General features: G+C 33.6%; 4 protein-coding genes and 1 long non-coding RNA gene across 6 annotated transcripts; 3 read left to right on the forward strand and 2 right to left on the reverse strand.

The window, feature by feature from the left end:
- The first annotated feature begins 235 nt into the window (after window positions 1-235).
- On the forward strand, window positions 236-2,215 carry LOC111447925 (replication protein A 14 kDa subunit B-like). The gene is made up of 3 exons (XM_023087323.1): window positions 236-359; window positions 1,110-1,365; window positions 1,911-2,215. The coding sequence occupies exons 2-3, from the start codon at window positions 1,110-1,112 to the stop codon at window positions 1,973-1,975; spliced, it is 321 nt and encodes a 106-aa protein (XP_022943091.1). The 5' UTR covers window positions 236-359; the 3' UTR covers window positions 1,976-2,215.
- An 859-nt stretch (window positions 2,216-3,074) lies between these two features.
- Window positions 3,075-4,665, reverse strand: LOC111434511. 2 transcript variants are annotated; one of them, XM_023071957.1, is made up of 3 exons: window positions 3,308-4,665; window positions 3,269-3,277; window positions 3,075-3,091 (listed from the first exon to the last, which is right to left on the reverse strand). In XM_023071957.1, exon 1 carries the CDS (start codon window positions 4,560-4,562, stop codon window positions 3,369-3,371), a length of 1,194 nt encoding a protein of 397 aa, XP_022927725.1. In that variant the 5' UTR covers window positions 4,563-4,665; the 3' UTR covers window positions 3,075-3,091; window positions 3,269-3,277; window positions 3,308-3,368. The 2 variants fall into 2 exon arrangements, with proteins under 2 accessions (XP_022927725.1, XP_022927805.1); XM_023072037.1 differs by lacking the exon at window positions 3,075-3,091 and having other exon boundaries at window positions 3,140-3,277.
- A 4,761-nt stretch (window positions 4,666-9,426) lies between these two features.
- On the forward strand, window positions 9,427-10,900 carry LOC111433887. The gene has a single exon (XM_023071182.1). It carries the CDS (start codon window positions 9,697-9,699, stop codon window positions 10,558-10,560), a length of 864 nt encoding a protein of 287 aa, XP_022926950.1. The 5' UTR covers window positions 9,427-9,696; the 3' UTR covers window positions 10,561-10,900.
- Window positions 10,901-11,775: 875 nt separating this feature from the next.
- Window positions 11,776-14,782, reverse strand: LOC111433975 (alpha carbonic anhydrase 1, chloroplastic-like). The gene is made up of 6 exons (XM_023071290.1): window positions 13,401-14,782; window positions 13,006-13,217; window positions 12,761-12,870; window positions 12,406-12,508; window positions 12,108-12,281; window positions 11,776-11,993 (listed from the first exon to the last, which is right to left on the reverse strand). Exons 1-6 carry the CDS (start codon window positions 13,471-13,473, stop codon window positions 11,871-11,873), a joined length of 795 nt encoding a protein of 264 aa, XP_022927058.1. The 5' UTR covers window positions 13,474-14,782; the 3' UTR covers window positions 11,776-11,870.
- On the forward strand, window positions 11,909-12,757 carry LOC111434344. The gene is made up of 3 exons (XR_002708934.1): window positions 11,909-12,000; window positions 12,210-12,307; window positions 12,418-12,757. It is a non-coding gene; the product is annotated as an uncharacterized LOC111434344 (long non-coding RNA).
- Window positions 14,783-15,404: the final 622 nt, after the last annotated feature.

Below are 15,404 nucleotides of genomic sequence, written 5' to 3' on the forward strand. Positions count from 1 at the left end.
ATTTTTATCTGTAATTTGATTGGTTGGATTGATTTACAATAAGGTTTTTTTTTTAATTTTTTAATTTTTTAATTTACGTTTCTTTTGCTAATTTTTTATTTTAGCAAAAAGAAAATGATAATGAAATTCTGAAACTGATCGCGTGAGCGTATGTCGACCGTTGGATGAAGGAAGATGATCTTTGATATCAGAGTTGGAGCTCATCTCTCGCTTGATCTCCCTACAAATTCCTCTATTCTCGTTGCACGCACTCATCTCGTAACTTCAATTTTGCCGCTTTCAAAAGCCCGCGCTCTTTTTCTTCTCCGTCGATCGATTCGGTTTCCATTTTTTAGGAACTCTGCAATCGGTAAAATCAGGTATTGTAGTTCAGTTGTTTTGATTCTTCGATCGTGTATTTTGAAATTTCTCCTCATTTTGTGGATCGATTTGTTAGATTCAAGTGCATGATGAAATTCCACTGCTTATTCACTTGGCTCGTCGTGTTTGTAGCCAATGAGATTTGGATTAACTTGTTTGGAGTTACTTTATGCGTAGATTGTGTATAGTTTGAGTCGGCAGGGCCTGAATTCGATTCGCATATTAGTTCCTGATTTATTCCTTTAATATGGTAGAGAATTAGAAGTGAGAATACCGTAGTAAGAGGAGATCGCCTATTAGGTTCCTGATTTGTTCCTTTAATATGGTGGAGAATTAGAAGTGAGAATACCGTAGTAAGAGGAGATCGCTTATTAGGTTCCTGATTTGTTCCTTTAATATGGTAGAGAATTAGGAGTGAGAATACCGTAGTAAGATTTTAATTTTTGGATAGTCTCGAAGCTAAAATAAGAGCTATTGAATCAAAATAATCCGCACCGCAGTGACCATCGTGTATATTCTTACTGTTATAATTATTTCTGCTTTCCAAATTTCGTGAACTGAGTGTCACTGACATTTCATAAATGAAGTAATTGTTTGTAATGAAGAAGAAAAGTACTCGTGAAATGGTGTCTGCTAGTTGTATAGACACTGATTTGGTATTAGTGCTAAACAAGTTCAAGCATGGCTGTCATGGTGAAACTTGACAGTTTGTTTTTTATTAAATGTTCACTTCCTGGTGTATTGTATAGATGGATACTTCAAACCCTTCAGTTTTTGTCAACGCTGAGCTTTTACGCCTGTATGTTGGAAGAAGAGTTCGGGCAGTGATTCAGGTACAGTCTGAAGGCAACGGAGTCATATATGGTAAATCAACAGATAACAATCAGATTGTTGTGAAAGGCTCCCCACCCTTTCCCCTTTCGAAGTTTGTCGAGGTCATTGGAATTGCTGATACTGACAAATCCATACGAGCTGATGTTTGGACCAATTTTGGCGACTCATTCGGTATGATCCCTTCTTGACCTATCCTTATTCTAGAATAACATTTGAACCAATTTAGCATAATTCCCCTGTACATATCATCTGAAGTTAATTTATGTTCTTTGAATTGGCTTGAAGAGAGGACCGTTAATCAGTTTTTAGCTAATAATTGATTTTGCCAAAAGCAGGATTGAGTAATGAATTGACATTTATAAATGAGATTAACTAAATCTAGCTTTTGAGATTTCTAGAACATAAGATAGCTAGATCCTAAATTTGGAATCTGGATTATTCCCACAGTGAAATTTAATCTGTATTTGATGTTCATTTTGTATCAAGTTGAATTCAAATCAATCCAAGTTATTTAGCTCATATATTACACTTCATTTTTTTTTTTCACTTTAGACGATGAACCTCAGATAGATCTGCTTGAAATATATGCTCAAGTTACTTATAGAATCCTCTTTGGATTATATTTCAACATTGTTTGAATCAGGGTGTGTTAATGAATTTTTATGAATTATCAGATCAAGTAGCATCCTGAATTCTTTGTTCAACTCTATTTGCAGATACATCTACCTTCAATAAACTATGTCAGCTTGCTAATGGGGAGTTCAAACCCTTGTTTATCTGATACTCAAGCTAGACATTCTTTGGTAAGAAAGCTCAACCTCTACCGTCACCTCTCGTGGCACGCTAAGTCGCCGATGTTTCTTCATGTTCGTCTGAAGCTTCTGAGAGATCCATCTCTCATGCGGTATAAAATGCTTCAGGTAATGGATATATGAAATTTGAGTATGCAATTAATGTTTGTGTTAGAATATAGTGTAATGAACACTGCTTCAAAATATTAATCAAGAAGCTATTTTGATCATTTTTTGCCGTGGCAGTTTTAGGTTATTTTGATCATTTTTGCTATTTCCTTACCTCAATTTCTAGAAACCTTAAGCTTAAACAGTAGAGTTTGTAAGAGCTTTCCCTTTCCCTATCCTTTCTGATATAAACTATAATAATTGAGCCCAAAAAAATTATGATCAAACTTGTTTTTCAACTTCTTTAAAACCAATTCGATATCTACGTATAACATAAATGTTATATTCAAATTAAGAAAATAGTGATTTACTAAATGTGAGATCGAGAGAAGATTAAGATGACATGCACTAATCGAGAACTTGTTCAAATTTTTATTGTGAGATCCCACATCAGTTGGAGAGGGGAATGAAGCATTTCTTACAAGGGTGTTAGAAACATCAGTCTAACAGACACATTTTAAAATTGTGAGACTGAGGAGATACGTAACGAGCAAAAGCAGACAATATCAGTTAGTAATAGCCTATGGACATTAGATCCATGACACCAATATGAACTATTACAAATGGGCATTAGATCCATACACCGAGGGTGTGCCAGCGAGGACGCTGGCCCCAAAGGAGATGGGTTGTGAGATCACACACTAGTTGGAGAGGGAACAAACATTTCTTACAAACGTATGAAACCTCTCATTTCAAAACCACGAGACCAACGGTGACTCGCTGATGTGTAACAAGAGGTGTCATGGATTATTACATTAAAATCCTATTTTCTCAACATTTCTCGTTCATTTCTCTTTCAAAAAATGTAATTTGAATTTTTGGCTTAATTCTTAAAAAAAAAAAAAAAAGAAACTAGAAAACGTGGGTAAAAAAGATAGAACAAAATGAGAAAACATACTAAAAGAATCATAATTTAATGAACCTCATAAACATTAATAAGCATCATATATATATATATATATATAGAGAGAGAGAGAGAGAGAGAGAGAGATTAACACGACATTAAAAATTACTATAAAAAAAATACAATAATAAAATCATCATGGTGTTAAGATGAAAAATTAGGCTTTAATAATACACAAATAATTAATACATTACCAACAAAACGCACACAGGTCCTAAAACTTTAGTCAAATAAAATCAATAAGGGAAATCTTGATTTCTCCTCCTCCCCTACTAAATAAAACCCTAATAATTCTGAATTTCGGTGAAAATTCAAGAACAAATAGGACACTGAATCAACCCATTTTCATTACACTCGCAACATTTCATCGTCTTCTTCTTCGTCTCATCCAAAACCTTACAGCTTCCATTGCAATCCACACACAACACAAACCTCACGCCCCCGCATCCTTCACACCCTCCTCCGCCCGCCGCCCTCGGAATCCCCTCAAACAGAACCTCCAATTTCCCCTCCTCCTCCATTTTCAACACCTCCGCCGCCCCTCCTATTAGTCTCCCCTTCACAAAAACCGCCGGAACTTTCACCTCTTTACTGTCTATCAACGCCCTCAGTTCCTCTCTGAAACCGGAATCCATTGATATGTCTCTCTCGATCAAGTGAATGCCGTAAGATTCGACGATCGTTCGAACCTTGTTGCAGTCCTCGAATGTCTTTCTGATTCCTCGAAGTGTCGTCGTGTAGATTACGACGGCGGTTTCGCCGCCGGGCGGGCGACGTTCCTCGAACTCTTTTTTTAGGGCAATGTCCGATTCTTGAAAATGTCTCGCGGCCGCTTTAGATTTCGGCGTCTCTGAAACGATTCTCTTGATTTGTTCTCCTTCTTCGTTTAATTCTTTCTCGTACGACGCTACCAGCTCTGGATCGAATAGTGGACTCAAACTCCTCCGTCTAGCCGAGAAATGGCCCGAATCGCTTCGGAAACTCTGCCTTCTCGCCGAAATCGGCGTATTCTTCACCGGAACACTCAATTTCAGAGCCGATTTGGGAGAAACTACCGACGATTTCGGCGTATTCTTTCTCGGACTGTTATCCTTCCCGACGCCATTGACTCTGCCTCGATTCTCCTTCCCGACGGACCTAATCGCCTTCTTCGGAGTACCAATTTGATTAAAGAACTTCAACGGACTTCTTCGATCCAAATCGACCAATCCGCGAAGAAACACTCTATTTTTAGGGCTTTTTTTGCCCCGATTTGCCATCGGAATTCCTTCTTCAAGGCCATCCATAAGCTCCCAAGTGTTAATCACTTCTAATTCTTCGCGAGGAGGCGATTTCTTCGTCGCCTCTGCAACTAAATCCTTCGATTTCTGATCGGCGTCGAGATTGAGAACGCCGTAAGTACTGGAAGTTAAAGAGACGACGTGGTTGAGATACTCGCTGCCATTGTTGACGACGATGTTCCTCTGAAGGTCCTTCCGGTGAAGTTTTGAAGAGACGCACCCCATTGATACTTCTTCTTCTTCTTCTTCTTCGATTTTCTCGAAGCTTTTTAAGTGAAGAACAGAAGTTGTAGATGCGAAGAGATTTAGTGGATGAGTTTTTCAGTTATTATTATTATTATTATTATTTTTTTTTGAATGGTAACCGTTACTACATTGTCTATACGGGCCCCAACGGTCGAAAATTTCGAATGGGAATTCTTGTTCTTCGGGAATTTTCCTCTCTTCGAAATTTGCCCCATGTTTTTTTATAATATGATTTCGACCCCACACTTTTTCCCACTATTGCAGCCCTTTTTTCCTCTCTCTAATTTTTTTTAACTTTTGTTTTGTTTTTTTGTTTTTGTTTTTTATTTATGTTGATTTGGTCTTTTCTTAAATTAAAATTTATTTCATTTCAATTTAAATTTAAATTAATATACATTAAGGACCTGTTATTTATTGTCAGCATTACCAAAAGTTGGAGAATTAAATTTTCATAACTTACTAAAAAAAGAAAAAAAATAATATTTATTATTACTATTTACTTAATCTCAACTCACCTATATAAATCATTAATGATAGATATTGACTTTAACAATAAATAAACATAAGATTCAATTAATTAAAATAGTACTCTAATATGAAAAATATGACATGTATTAAATTATGAGCGACTTGAGGAGGTCAAGACGGGATTAAAATTTTAGTAATATAATTCAAATAGGTTGGAAAATATCTTGAAAATGATAAAAAAAAAAAAAAAAATTGAAAACCATGGCTTAATTAAAGACTGCTTTCCAATTACGCCAATTAGTAGATAGCGAACTTTTTTTTTTTTTTTTTTTTTTTTTTTTTTTTTTTTTTTTTTGTAGAATTTGAATATATATGTAAAAAAAAAATTATTACAAATTTAAAATACATGGACTAAATTATTGCAAAATAAAAATATATAGAAATTAAAGTTTATTTCAATAATTATTTGATTTTTTTTAATTGTACTTTTTTTTTTGTCATGGGTTTTAACTTTCTTAAAAAGAATATTTCTCTTTAGCAATATTAAACAAAAAAAAATTATTTGTATTAATTTTTAAATTTAACTTGAATTTTTTAAATATTTGTTAAAAGTGGATAAATAAAAATAATATTTATAGGTTTAATTTTAAAAACTAAATAACTTTAAATAAACTTTTTTTGATTAAAGTTTATTGAATAAAAGTTGTTTTTTATCCCAAAAAAGGGAAACAATCACTTTTCAATTGGATGTCCCATTGAAGGCGAGTCCAAATCAAATCATTATAGGTGTTTGTTCATAGGACAAACGCTATGATGTAGGTATTCCACGTGGTCAAATATAATTGGTTAGATTTTTCATAGCCTCCATCGATACAATTTGACTTGGTTTTGACGACCCATCGTCATACTTAACAATTGTCAACTGCGTAAACGATCCGACACATCGTTCTCTCCATAAAATTATTATATTTACAAAATAAATAAAGTAAATACTGATATTAAGAATTGTATTAAAAAAAATGTCTTAACATACATTATAAATTTAATAAAATCGTTTAAATTAAAATTAATTTTTTAAATTATGTTAATGATTTTTTTTCTTTACCTAATTGAAAATGTAATACGACTTACCTTGGATGTAATACCAATTCCATATAATTAACTAAATCGCGTAAATTCTATTGTAAAAATAAAAAAAATATAATTAATGTAAGAAGAATTATTGTAGCGTCACATGTCATCACACTTTCGTAAATTTATGAGAAATATTAAAAACGAATATATATAATTTAATTTTTTTTAAGTTAGGAGAATCACACGGTAGGTTTAACTTGATTGGTATATGAAATTGATTTTTTTTTTTTAATTTTGTCTTAATTAACATCTCATCAATTTCCTTGTGGAGGTTAGGATCCGATGCACTTGATCTCATTTGAAGATCCTGATCCGTAAAATTCCAACGTAGATCATATGAAATCAAAATGATTTAATGAATAATGACAAAGTAGTGTGTGGTCCGTCGAATTAAACAATATCTTCAATTATTGATTTTGTAGGACCTTACCACTAATTATACTTTGCCATCTATCATGTTTTCTTTGAGTCCTAAGTTTTTAGTATTATTATTATTATTATTTAAACTTTTTTTTTATTTTCATACCATTAAATATATAAATTTAGTTTCTACTATTTTTTTTTATGAAAATTAAAATTAAAAGTAAAAAATAAAATTTAGGATTTATTGAAATTATAAATAAAAAAATTAAAATTTTAAGGTTTATAAACTAAATATGAAACAACACTAAGTTTTAGATAAATTAGTAGAATTAATTTAATAATTAATTCATATATGATTGACAAATTTCAGATTTTTAATTTCACTAAAATATAAATATTATATCTAGATCGAAACTAGTGACGATCTTAATAATTTTATTCCATCAATCTATTTTATTAATTTTAATATTTTGTTAATTTGTTTTAGGTTTAATCAAAGCACATTTGATTGAATCTCTTACGGTAATGTTTGTGACGACATCTCTTACGGTAATGTTTGTGACGACATGTATATCAATATAAATCATATTATAATTTTTATGATTTATATTGATATATACGTCGTCACGATAATGTTTATTCAAGACGTGTTGTTCATAACCGTATGTCCATGTCATAAATTTTTTGTGCATATATGTTATATATATATATATATATTTATCGTTTTATTCTTGTATTAGATTGTAATTTAGAGTATAACGTTTTGACAAAATCAAATATACTCGGGATAAATTTGAAATCTTTCAGAGATCCGACTAGTCATTAATTCATAATACTTTGAGTTATATGTTATTTACGCTGCTATGTTGACTTTCTTGTTTACTAGTTTAACATTGTCTTCATCATTACTTTCGACATTGCTTTCAAACTCTCTATACTCCCGTTTGCTTAAACCTTCTTCTCAAAACGGGGTTAGAGGCTTGACTCTTGAGTATACGTTATCCTATTTAAATACAATATATGGAAAATAAATTATAATATTTATATATTTTTTTAGTGAAATTGGAAATCACAAATTTAATAAAAATTCGAATTTGAAAAAATTAAGGAATTGAATATATTTTGTGTGGATCGTTCTTAAATAAAATAAAAAAAGGGTTTTGATTGGCTGCAGAGCTTACACGACAAGAAGTTTACGTACTTCCATGCCCATAATGGAATCATCAAAATTATTTATTGGGAATCACAATAATTTTCATCTTTCACTCAAAAATATCATTTTAGTCCGTATTATAGTCGGTCTCACGATTTTAAAATGTGTATTTTAAGGAGAAATTTCCATAATGTACCTTATTTGGAGGTCCAACGTCCTCGTTTGTACACTATTCGATGTCCGACTTTCATACCACTTGTAACAGCCCAAGCCCACTAGCAACAAATATTGTCGGTTTTGGTCTTATTACGTATTACCGTTAGCTTATTAGGGAGATTTTTCTACAATTCATCCCCTTGGAGGTCCAACGTCCTTACTGTCACATCGTCCAATGTCCGACTCTAATAATATTTGTAACAACTCAAGCCCACCGCTAACATACATTATCCGAATTGGCCCGTTACGCATGGCCGTCAACTTCACAATTACAAAACGTTTAAGTTAGGAAGATGTTTTCACATCCTTATAAGAAATGCTCTTGGAGGCCAACGTCCTCGCTGGGATTGGGGTTTAAGGTTTATTTCTAATTTTGTATTTAATTCAATTTTTTTAATGGAAAAAAAAAATCCTATTATGTCATAAAAATAAAATGAAAATAAAAAATAGGTACAAATTAATAATAATAAAAACCTAATAATATTGATACAAATAATTTTAGATTTGGTTGGTTTCTTCTTACCCTTGTGATGTGTTTTTTTCTCCAACCATTTAGCATTTTTTAATGTGACGATCAAATCTCAATCATTAAAGAAAATATATTTTTTAAAAAAATTATTTTATTTTAAATATTTTTTATTGTCTATATTGAATATTATTAATAATTTAATTTTTTGTCCTCAATATATATACACAGTGAGATACATTGAAGAGATCCAATCGGATAACAAATCATACAGCTAATTTAATTCTTGATTTTTATTTAGAAAATAAAGCAACTATAATTGAGGAAAAATAAAATAAGAAAATAAGAAAATAAATTGACCTAAAGTATGTATTAAAAAAATAATCAATTTTGATTTAAAAAAAGCCTCAATAATTCCGTCATCATTGTAATTAATGCCCTTGCCTCCTTATTAGCCGGTAGCTGGTCTCATTGTTTATACCATATTTGCCCCTCGTTTTATTTTTATTTTTCTAATTATATTTAAAAATACACATATTTTTGGGAGATTAAAAATTATTAATAATATAATTATCACCTAAATTGGGAACGGTTGGGTTAGATGGACCAAACGTTTAGTAAGTATTAACCAACCTACCAAACCCAAACAACAAATCTAATAATAAATAAAGGCTAAATTATTTGTAAAATTTATTGAGTTTAAAATAATATTATTACCTTAAATTTTAGATGAAAAATGATAATTATTTTTTAAAAAGTCAATAATAAATAAATAAATAAATAAATATATATATATATATATATATATATATATATATATATATTTACATTCACATGGCAACAAAATGAATTATAAAAAAAACAATAAATAAATTGTTAGGTTTTGGTACATTCGAGACAGAGGCAAGCCATTTGAATAAGCCACGCCGGGAAATGGAAAAAGATTTAAGATTATTTATTTATTTATTTATTTATTAAAGATTTGAGAAAAAAAAAATTATGTTAAAAACTTAAAAAAGATAATTAAATGGGAAAATAAGTAAATCATCTGCGACTGCATATCAATCCACTGCCGTTTTGTGCTTTCGCTGTCCGTACCAATTTCACAAGGCAAAGAAAAGAATAGTCAGAAAAATCTCTCCCAATCTCTCTCCCTCTTTCTCTATCTCTCTCTCTCTTTTTGTTGAATTTTCAAAAGACGTCTTCACGACGCGCCACCGAGCTCCTTCCGACCGGAAGAATTTTTCTCTGTTTTTTTTTTTGTTTTTCCTTTTGCAATCTGTATTCTGTGGTTTAGTTCACTCTGTATTACTATGCCGCAAGTGGATCTGGAAACTCTGGTTTCTGCATGTGCCGGCGGCGGTGCTCACGACCGGAAAATCGCCTGTGAGGAAGCTTTGGCCGATGGCGATAATCGGCAGGAAGATGAGAACAGAGAAGTGACGGAGCAGCCGGAGGTTACTCCGGATGTTCCACCGGAATCGTTTTGGCTTTCGAAGGATGCGGAGTACGATTGGTTAGATCAGAACGCTTTTTACGAGCGGAAAGATTCAACGAAAGGAAGTTCGAATTCGACGAATCTGAATCCTAGTGTGAATCCAGCAACTAATTCGAATTCTCAGCGGTTTTCGTTGAATTTCAAATCGAAGGCCTCGATTCTAGGTCTTCCGAAGCTTCATAAGGCTTTCTTTGTGGATACGAAGAATCGTCGCAATTCGAAATCTGGAAACGCGAGGTTGTTCCCTAAACAATCGGGATCCTCCGGAAAATCGGACTCTGCGCTAGTCGAACCGTCGTCGCCGAAAGTTTCGTGTATGGGGAGAGTGAGATCGAAGCGAGATCGGAGTCGCCAGTGGAAGAATCGCCGCCATCCCTCCGAACCAGCGCCGCCGCAGGAAAAACCAGACGGAAAAGACTCCAAACGCGGCTTCTTTTCGCCTTTACGGTCTCTTTTCCGAGGTTGGAAAAAACCTCCAGCGGTTAAAATATCCTCTCCAGTAGCCGGAAACCCGCCGGCAACGAAAGCGTCTGATAAGATCACGCTCAACATCGAAGCACTAACGCCGGAATCTCATCCGAGAAGAAGCGTGGAGATCGAACCACCCGGTTTGGGCGGCGTTAAGCGGTACGCATCAGGTAGACGGTCGGGATCCTGGGTTGTCGGCGACGGTGAGTAATCGCCCGCCGACGGACTCTGCTACTCTGAGCTTCTCGGTACCTTGTGGCGTGGGATGTCGGCGATTCCATCGGAATTAGGTGGACTAATGGTGGGCCCGCGTTTTTTTTGTTCGTATCGTGGACGGATGACGTGGCACTTTGATTTAACCGTCCTCATCTCACTCTCGTGCTTCACAACAAGTAAGTAAATTATTCAAAGGATCCTTCCGGTTTTCCACATGTAATTTTGCCTCTCCTTCTTGCAGTTATTTTTCAATGTCATTTCTTGCATGCAACGGTGCCGTTTTGTAAATACAAATTGTGTGTGATTATTATTTTGGGTTTTCTTTTGGGAATCACCAAATTTCGTGTCCCCTTAATAACTTCTCGAATAATACCTTTTACATATATAAGGACTAAACGGCAATTATAAGTAATTGAAGGACTGGACTGCAATTTAATTTATTTCAGTAATTTATTTTTTGCTTACCCAAAAATAAATAAATAAATAAATAAATGATCGAGCTAGAGACAAAACAAGGCAGTGCACGAGCCAGGAAGGACCATAGACCATGTAGGGTGAAAATTATTTATTATTTATTTATTAAAATAGGTGTAGAGGTAGAAATTTTATTTTGGCCCTACACTTTTCAGAATTATACAATTAGTTTTTTTTTTTACTATTTAATTATTATATATTATAATGTTATAATAATAATTTCTATTATTTAATTTTTAGGTTTTTTTTTTATTTTTTATATCTCTTCACCTACCAAAGTGATTTTAAAATAGGAAAATAAACTTTTTTTTTCTTTTTTTTTAACGTGTCTCTTCTTCAGCTACCTCATTATTTAAAAATAGATATTATTAATAATGTCGAGTTGTAATATCATATGCATTAAATTTCCGACATTGTATTATAAGTAATTAAACCATGTTTCTACATAGTTGTCATTTACACCATTAATAGAAGATTTTCGTGAGAGATCGTCCACTAATGATTTCATTCAATTTAAAAATTATTAATGTGTCAATTATGATAGTGAATATTAATTAAAATTTATTTCTTATAAAATTCTAAAATTTTAATTTCATTTCATTTTAAATTAATAAATTTTTAAAAATATCGTGAAATGACCAGTTAGTTATCAATCAAACAAGGAAGGTTAAAGAGTAGGAAAGGTTAGAATCGTATTTATGAATTTTTGTTCATTCCGTACAAAGAATTTATAAAGTTCGCAAGCCAAAAAATTCACTTTGCTTAAATCGATTGTTAATTGAGCGGCAAAAGATGGCGCCGATAGAGAGAGGGGGAGAGAGAGAGATTTGACTACTCCTCGAAAATCTCAACCTTCCGGTCGTTAAGCGGCTGAACTGGCCGGGCGTTGTTCTTGTAGACCGGAGCCAATGGCAACTTTAGTGCTTTTATCTGTTCCTTCGAAATCGTCTTCGCCTGCGAGGTAATATTTACAATGTTATGCCCTAATTAATTTCCAAGCCGTAAACTAGCTGCGTTCTGTTCTGGTGTGTGAGGAGTTTGAGAAATCGAGTTTTGATCTGGATTTACCGTGCCGAGAATGGTCCACATGACGTTCTCGGTGCAGGGAGGAGTGGTGAGAGAGCCGGTGTATCTGTAATATTTGTTCTTCCTCACGAGCTTTGGTTCTAGGTCTCCGAGTGCAACGTAAACCTCTTTGTTGGTGCCGGTTCCATTCGCTAACGCCGCCAATTTGTCTTGTACCTGCAATTTCGCCGGGCGATTTTACGGTGCCGTGATTGTGATTTTGTAAATTTGTATTCGTTTTTTTTTTCCTTTGGTAAATGTGTGTTCTGCGAGGATGAAATTGAGTTGTTGATTGATGTACCTGCTGGAGCAGGGGATCGGGATCGCCGTATTGGAGGAGGATTCCTATGACTGAGAGGCTGAAATCGTCTGCTTGATGGACTAGATGAAGTTCGGCTGCAAATCTGTTCGAATCGGAAAGTTCGCGGAGGTCAGTTGAAATCCAAAACTACAAAAAAATTATCTAACAGATGAATTTGTCCTGATTTAGCCTATATTCATGCGGTGATTCAACTCTGCTCACTCACAATTAGTTAAGTAGAAAAAAAAAATCTAGGTTGGGCAGTCTGATAACTTGGTGGGCTTGGGCCTATAATGGGCCAGCCCAAAGAGAGAAAAGACGAGAGAGAGAGAAAGAGAAAGATGGGTAAACTCACAGCTGGCCGTTGAGGCGGTGCTCCGATGGAGAATGCCAATGCATTTGTTGGAGGGTGTAGCTTTTACCATTTATGACAGCCATTCCACCTGAGCCATTCTCAAAGTGCACCTAACATTTGTTTCTGAATTTCAGTTTTTTTTTTTTGTTTAAAAAAAAAAAAAGAGATAAAAAGAAGCATGAAACCTTTTGGTACTTGAAAAATTAGAGAGCCAAAATGTTTAAATAGGTTAAGAAAGGGCAAACCCCAATGTTAAATCCATTGTTGATGAGTGTAGCATTAGCAGCAGTGTATCTTTTGACTAGTGTCTGATGATAATTGCTAGTCGCAGCGAGGTTCGTCACAATGTCTATTGGCGACTGCGATTTTCCATTGGAGCAAGCTGCATAACTTGGACACAGACTTCCCCAATTTTCAGGTCCTTGCGGGCCCATATAAGTAAATGGAGTGGATTGATCTGTCCACCCCAAAAAAAAGAGGGGGAAAAAAAATACAGTTTAGAAGAACCATTTCTGGAATAAAAGGATAGAAATTCCTTCCCCTTCTGAACCCATTTCCCCAGAAAAACAAACCCATAGTGTTTTCTTTTTCTAGAACAGTTGAAGAGAAGAGAAAATGAAATGGAAAAATTGAGGCTTACGTTCACCGGCTTGCACGAAAACAACAATAAGCAAAAGAGAGAACACAAAAAAAGAGGACAGGAGAGGGGCCATTGGTGCAACTCTTAGTGCGGTCGCTCTCCCTCTGACAATAGACAAGTACAGTGGTGTTTATATACATAACAAATTCACCTTTATAAGGCGAATTATGGGGCCATCATGTGGTGGCGGTAATACCTCCTTCTCTCTCTTCCTCGTAGAGAATGAGAGAGACAACGAAGGGTGCCTAAATTTAGAGAAACTTCTTAAAAAACCTTAAAATTTAGTTGGCGTGTTTTTTGAGCGAATATTTTGGTCACCTTGGCTTTACATGTTTTTTGTAGTTTCTTATGTTCTGTAATTACTTTATCCACCCTCTATTGCGTCTTTGTTTTTAGCCTAATGAAAGTTTTCAGACCACAAGTTTATTTCTTACTTACTCTCTGTTAAAAGAATGGGAATAATTAAAGATTTGTGATTCCATGTCACATGTCACATGTCAAAGCTTGGAGTTTGGTATCTAAATTTTGTGCCTAAGACCCCCTAGATGCATTACCTTTACCGGACATTCAAGGGTTTAAACTTTGATGCTATTATGATGATCATGATGGAAGAAAAAACCAAAATGAAAACAAATATACGAACCTTTATCTTAAAAAATCTTTGACTCGTTATGTTATCAATTGCGTTATAATTAGGATTGAATTCTATGATTGAATTGCCATTATTTTGGATTTGTTATATTATTATGTTACTTATATATAATTAGGGTTGGATATTATGATTGAACTGCCATTATGTTGGATTGGTTATATCATTATGTTATCAATTGCGTTATAATTAGGGTAGGATTTTATGATTGAACTGCCATTATTGTGGATTGGTTATACCATTTTGACATTGAGCTTGAGGGCTTTTAAACTCATAGATTAGGGTTGGATTTTGGAGTTTTGATGGGTAGGATTATTCATTTTCTGAATAGAAATTAGAATTCAAATGTTTTTTTAGTAGGCGCTGACATGTTTGCAATGTATAGGCTTATTGTGCGTTTCTATATTTGTTATCTTTTAGTGATTTTTTTAATTAGTATTAGGTTAATTTTCTTTATTTAAGTTTACAGTATTAGGATACTTTTCTTTATTTAAGTCTACAGTTAGGTTAATTAAGTACCATGAAAAATAATTTATAATTTTGGTACAAAGGAATTCATATTTTTAATATGATTGTTAGTCTCCGAAGATGACATTAATTTATTAATACTAAAGAAAAAAAAGGGAAAAGGAACGACTTCCTTTCCCTTTCACTTTGAGAAACTTTAGGCTTAATGATTTAATGTTTAGAAATGAGCGAAAAAGGAATTTAAAAGTTAATTAGGTTTTCCCTTGGATTTTCTGGTGGAGTGAGGATAAGATCCAATTAAAGCCATTTTTTCCCTCCCTCTTGTCCCTCTCCTTTACATCAAAGAATGGTGTTCATGTGTCCCTCTCCTTTTGAACATTAGTCAGAACTGCCTTTCATGGCCACCCCAAACCCACAACAGCCAATCAGAAGATATCTATAATAAACTAAAGCCACCCAAAGGGCATCATCAGAAGGCACCCCCCACAAGAGATTAAGAAGTTAAAATCATATTCAAGAGCAATTGCCTGCTGCTTTATCTTTCATTACAGATGAGTGATGAGATGCCCTGCTTTTCCTTTTGAAAATAAAACTGATCTTCCTCTCCAAATTTAAACCTCAGAGACCAAACAAGTCATTTATGGAACTTGAAAGATAAAAAAGAAATCAAATTCAAATCTCAAAAACCAAAATTATTGGCATTGAAAACTCAAGGAAATTATAGAGCCAAAAAATATAAACAACCATTGTTGCAAAATAATTGATGGATTTTCTTAAAAAAAAAAAAAAAAACCACAAACAAAATGTATGAAACACTAAACAGACCCTAAAATGGTTCATAAGACAGAAAGTTGAATGCTACCTTAATATAAACAACCATTGTTAAT

The sequence above is a fragment of the Cucurbita moschata genome, unplaced genomic scaffold (genome assembly GCF_002738365.1).
Source record: "Cucurbita moschata cultivar Rifu unplaced genomic scaffold, Cmos_1.0 Cmo_Scf00001, whole genome shotgun sequence".
Classification (NCBI taxonomy): Eukaryota; Viridiplantae; Streptophyta; class Magnoliopsida; order Cucurbitales; family Cucurbitaceae; genus Cucurbita; species Cucurbita moschata.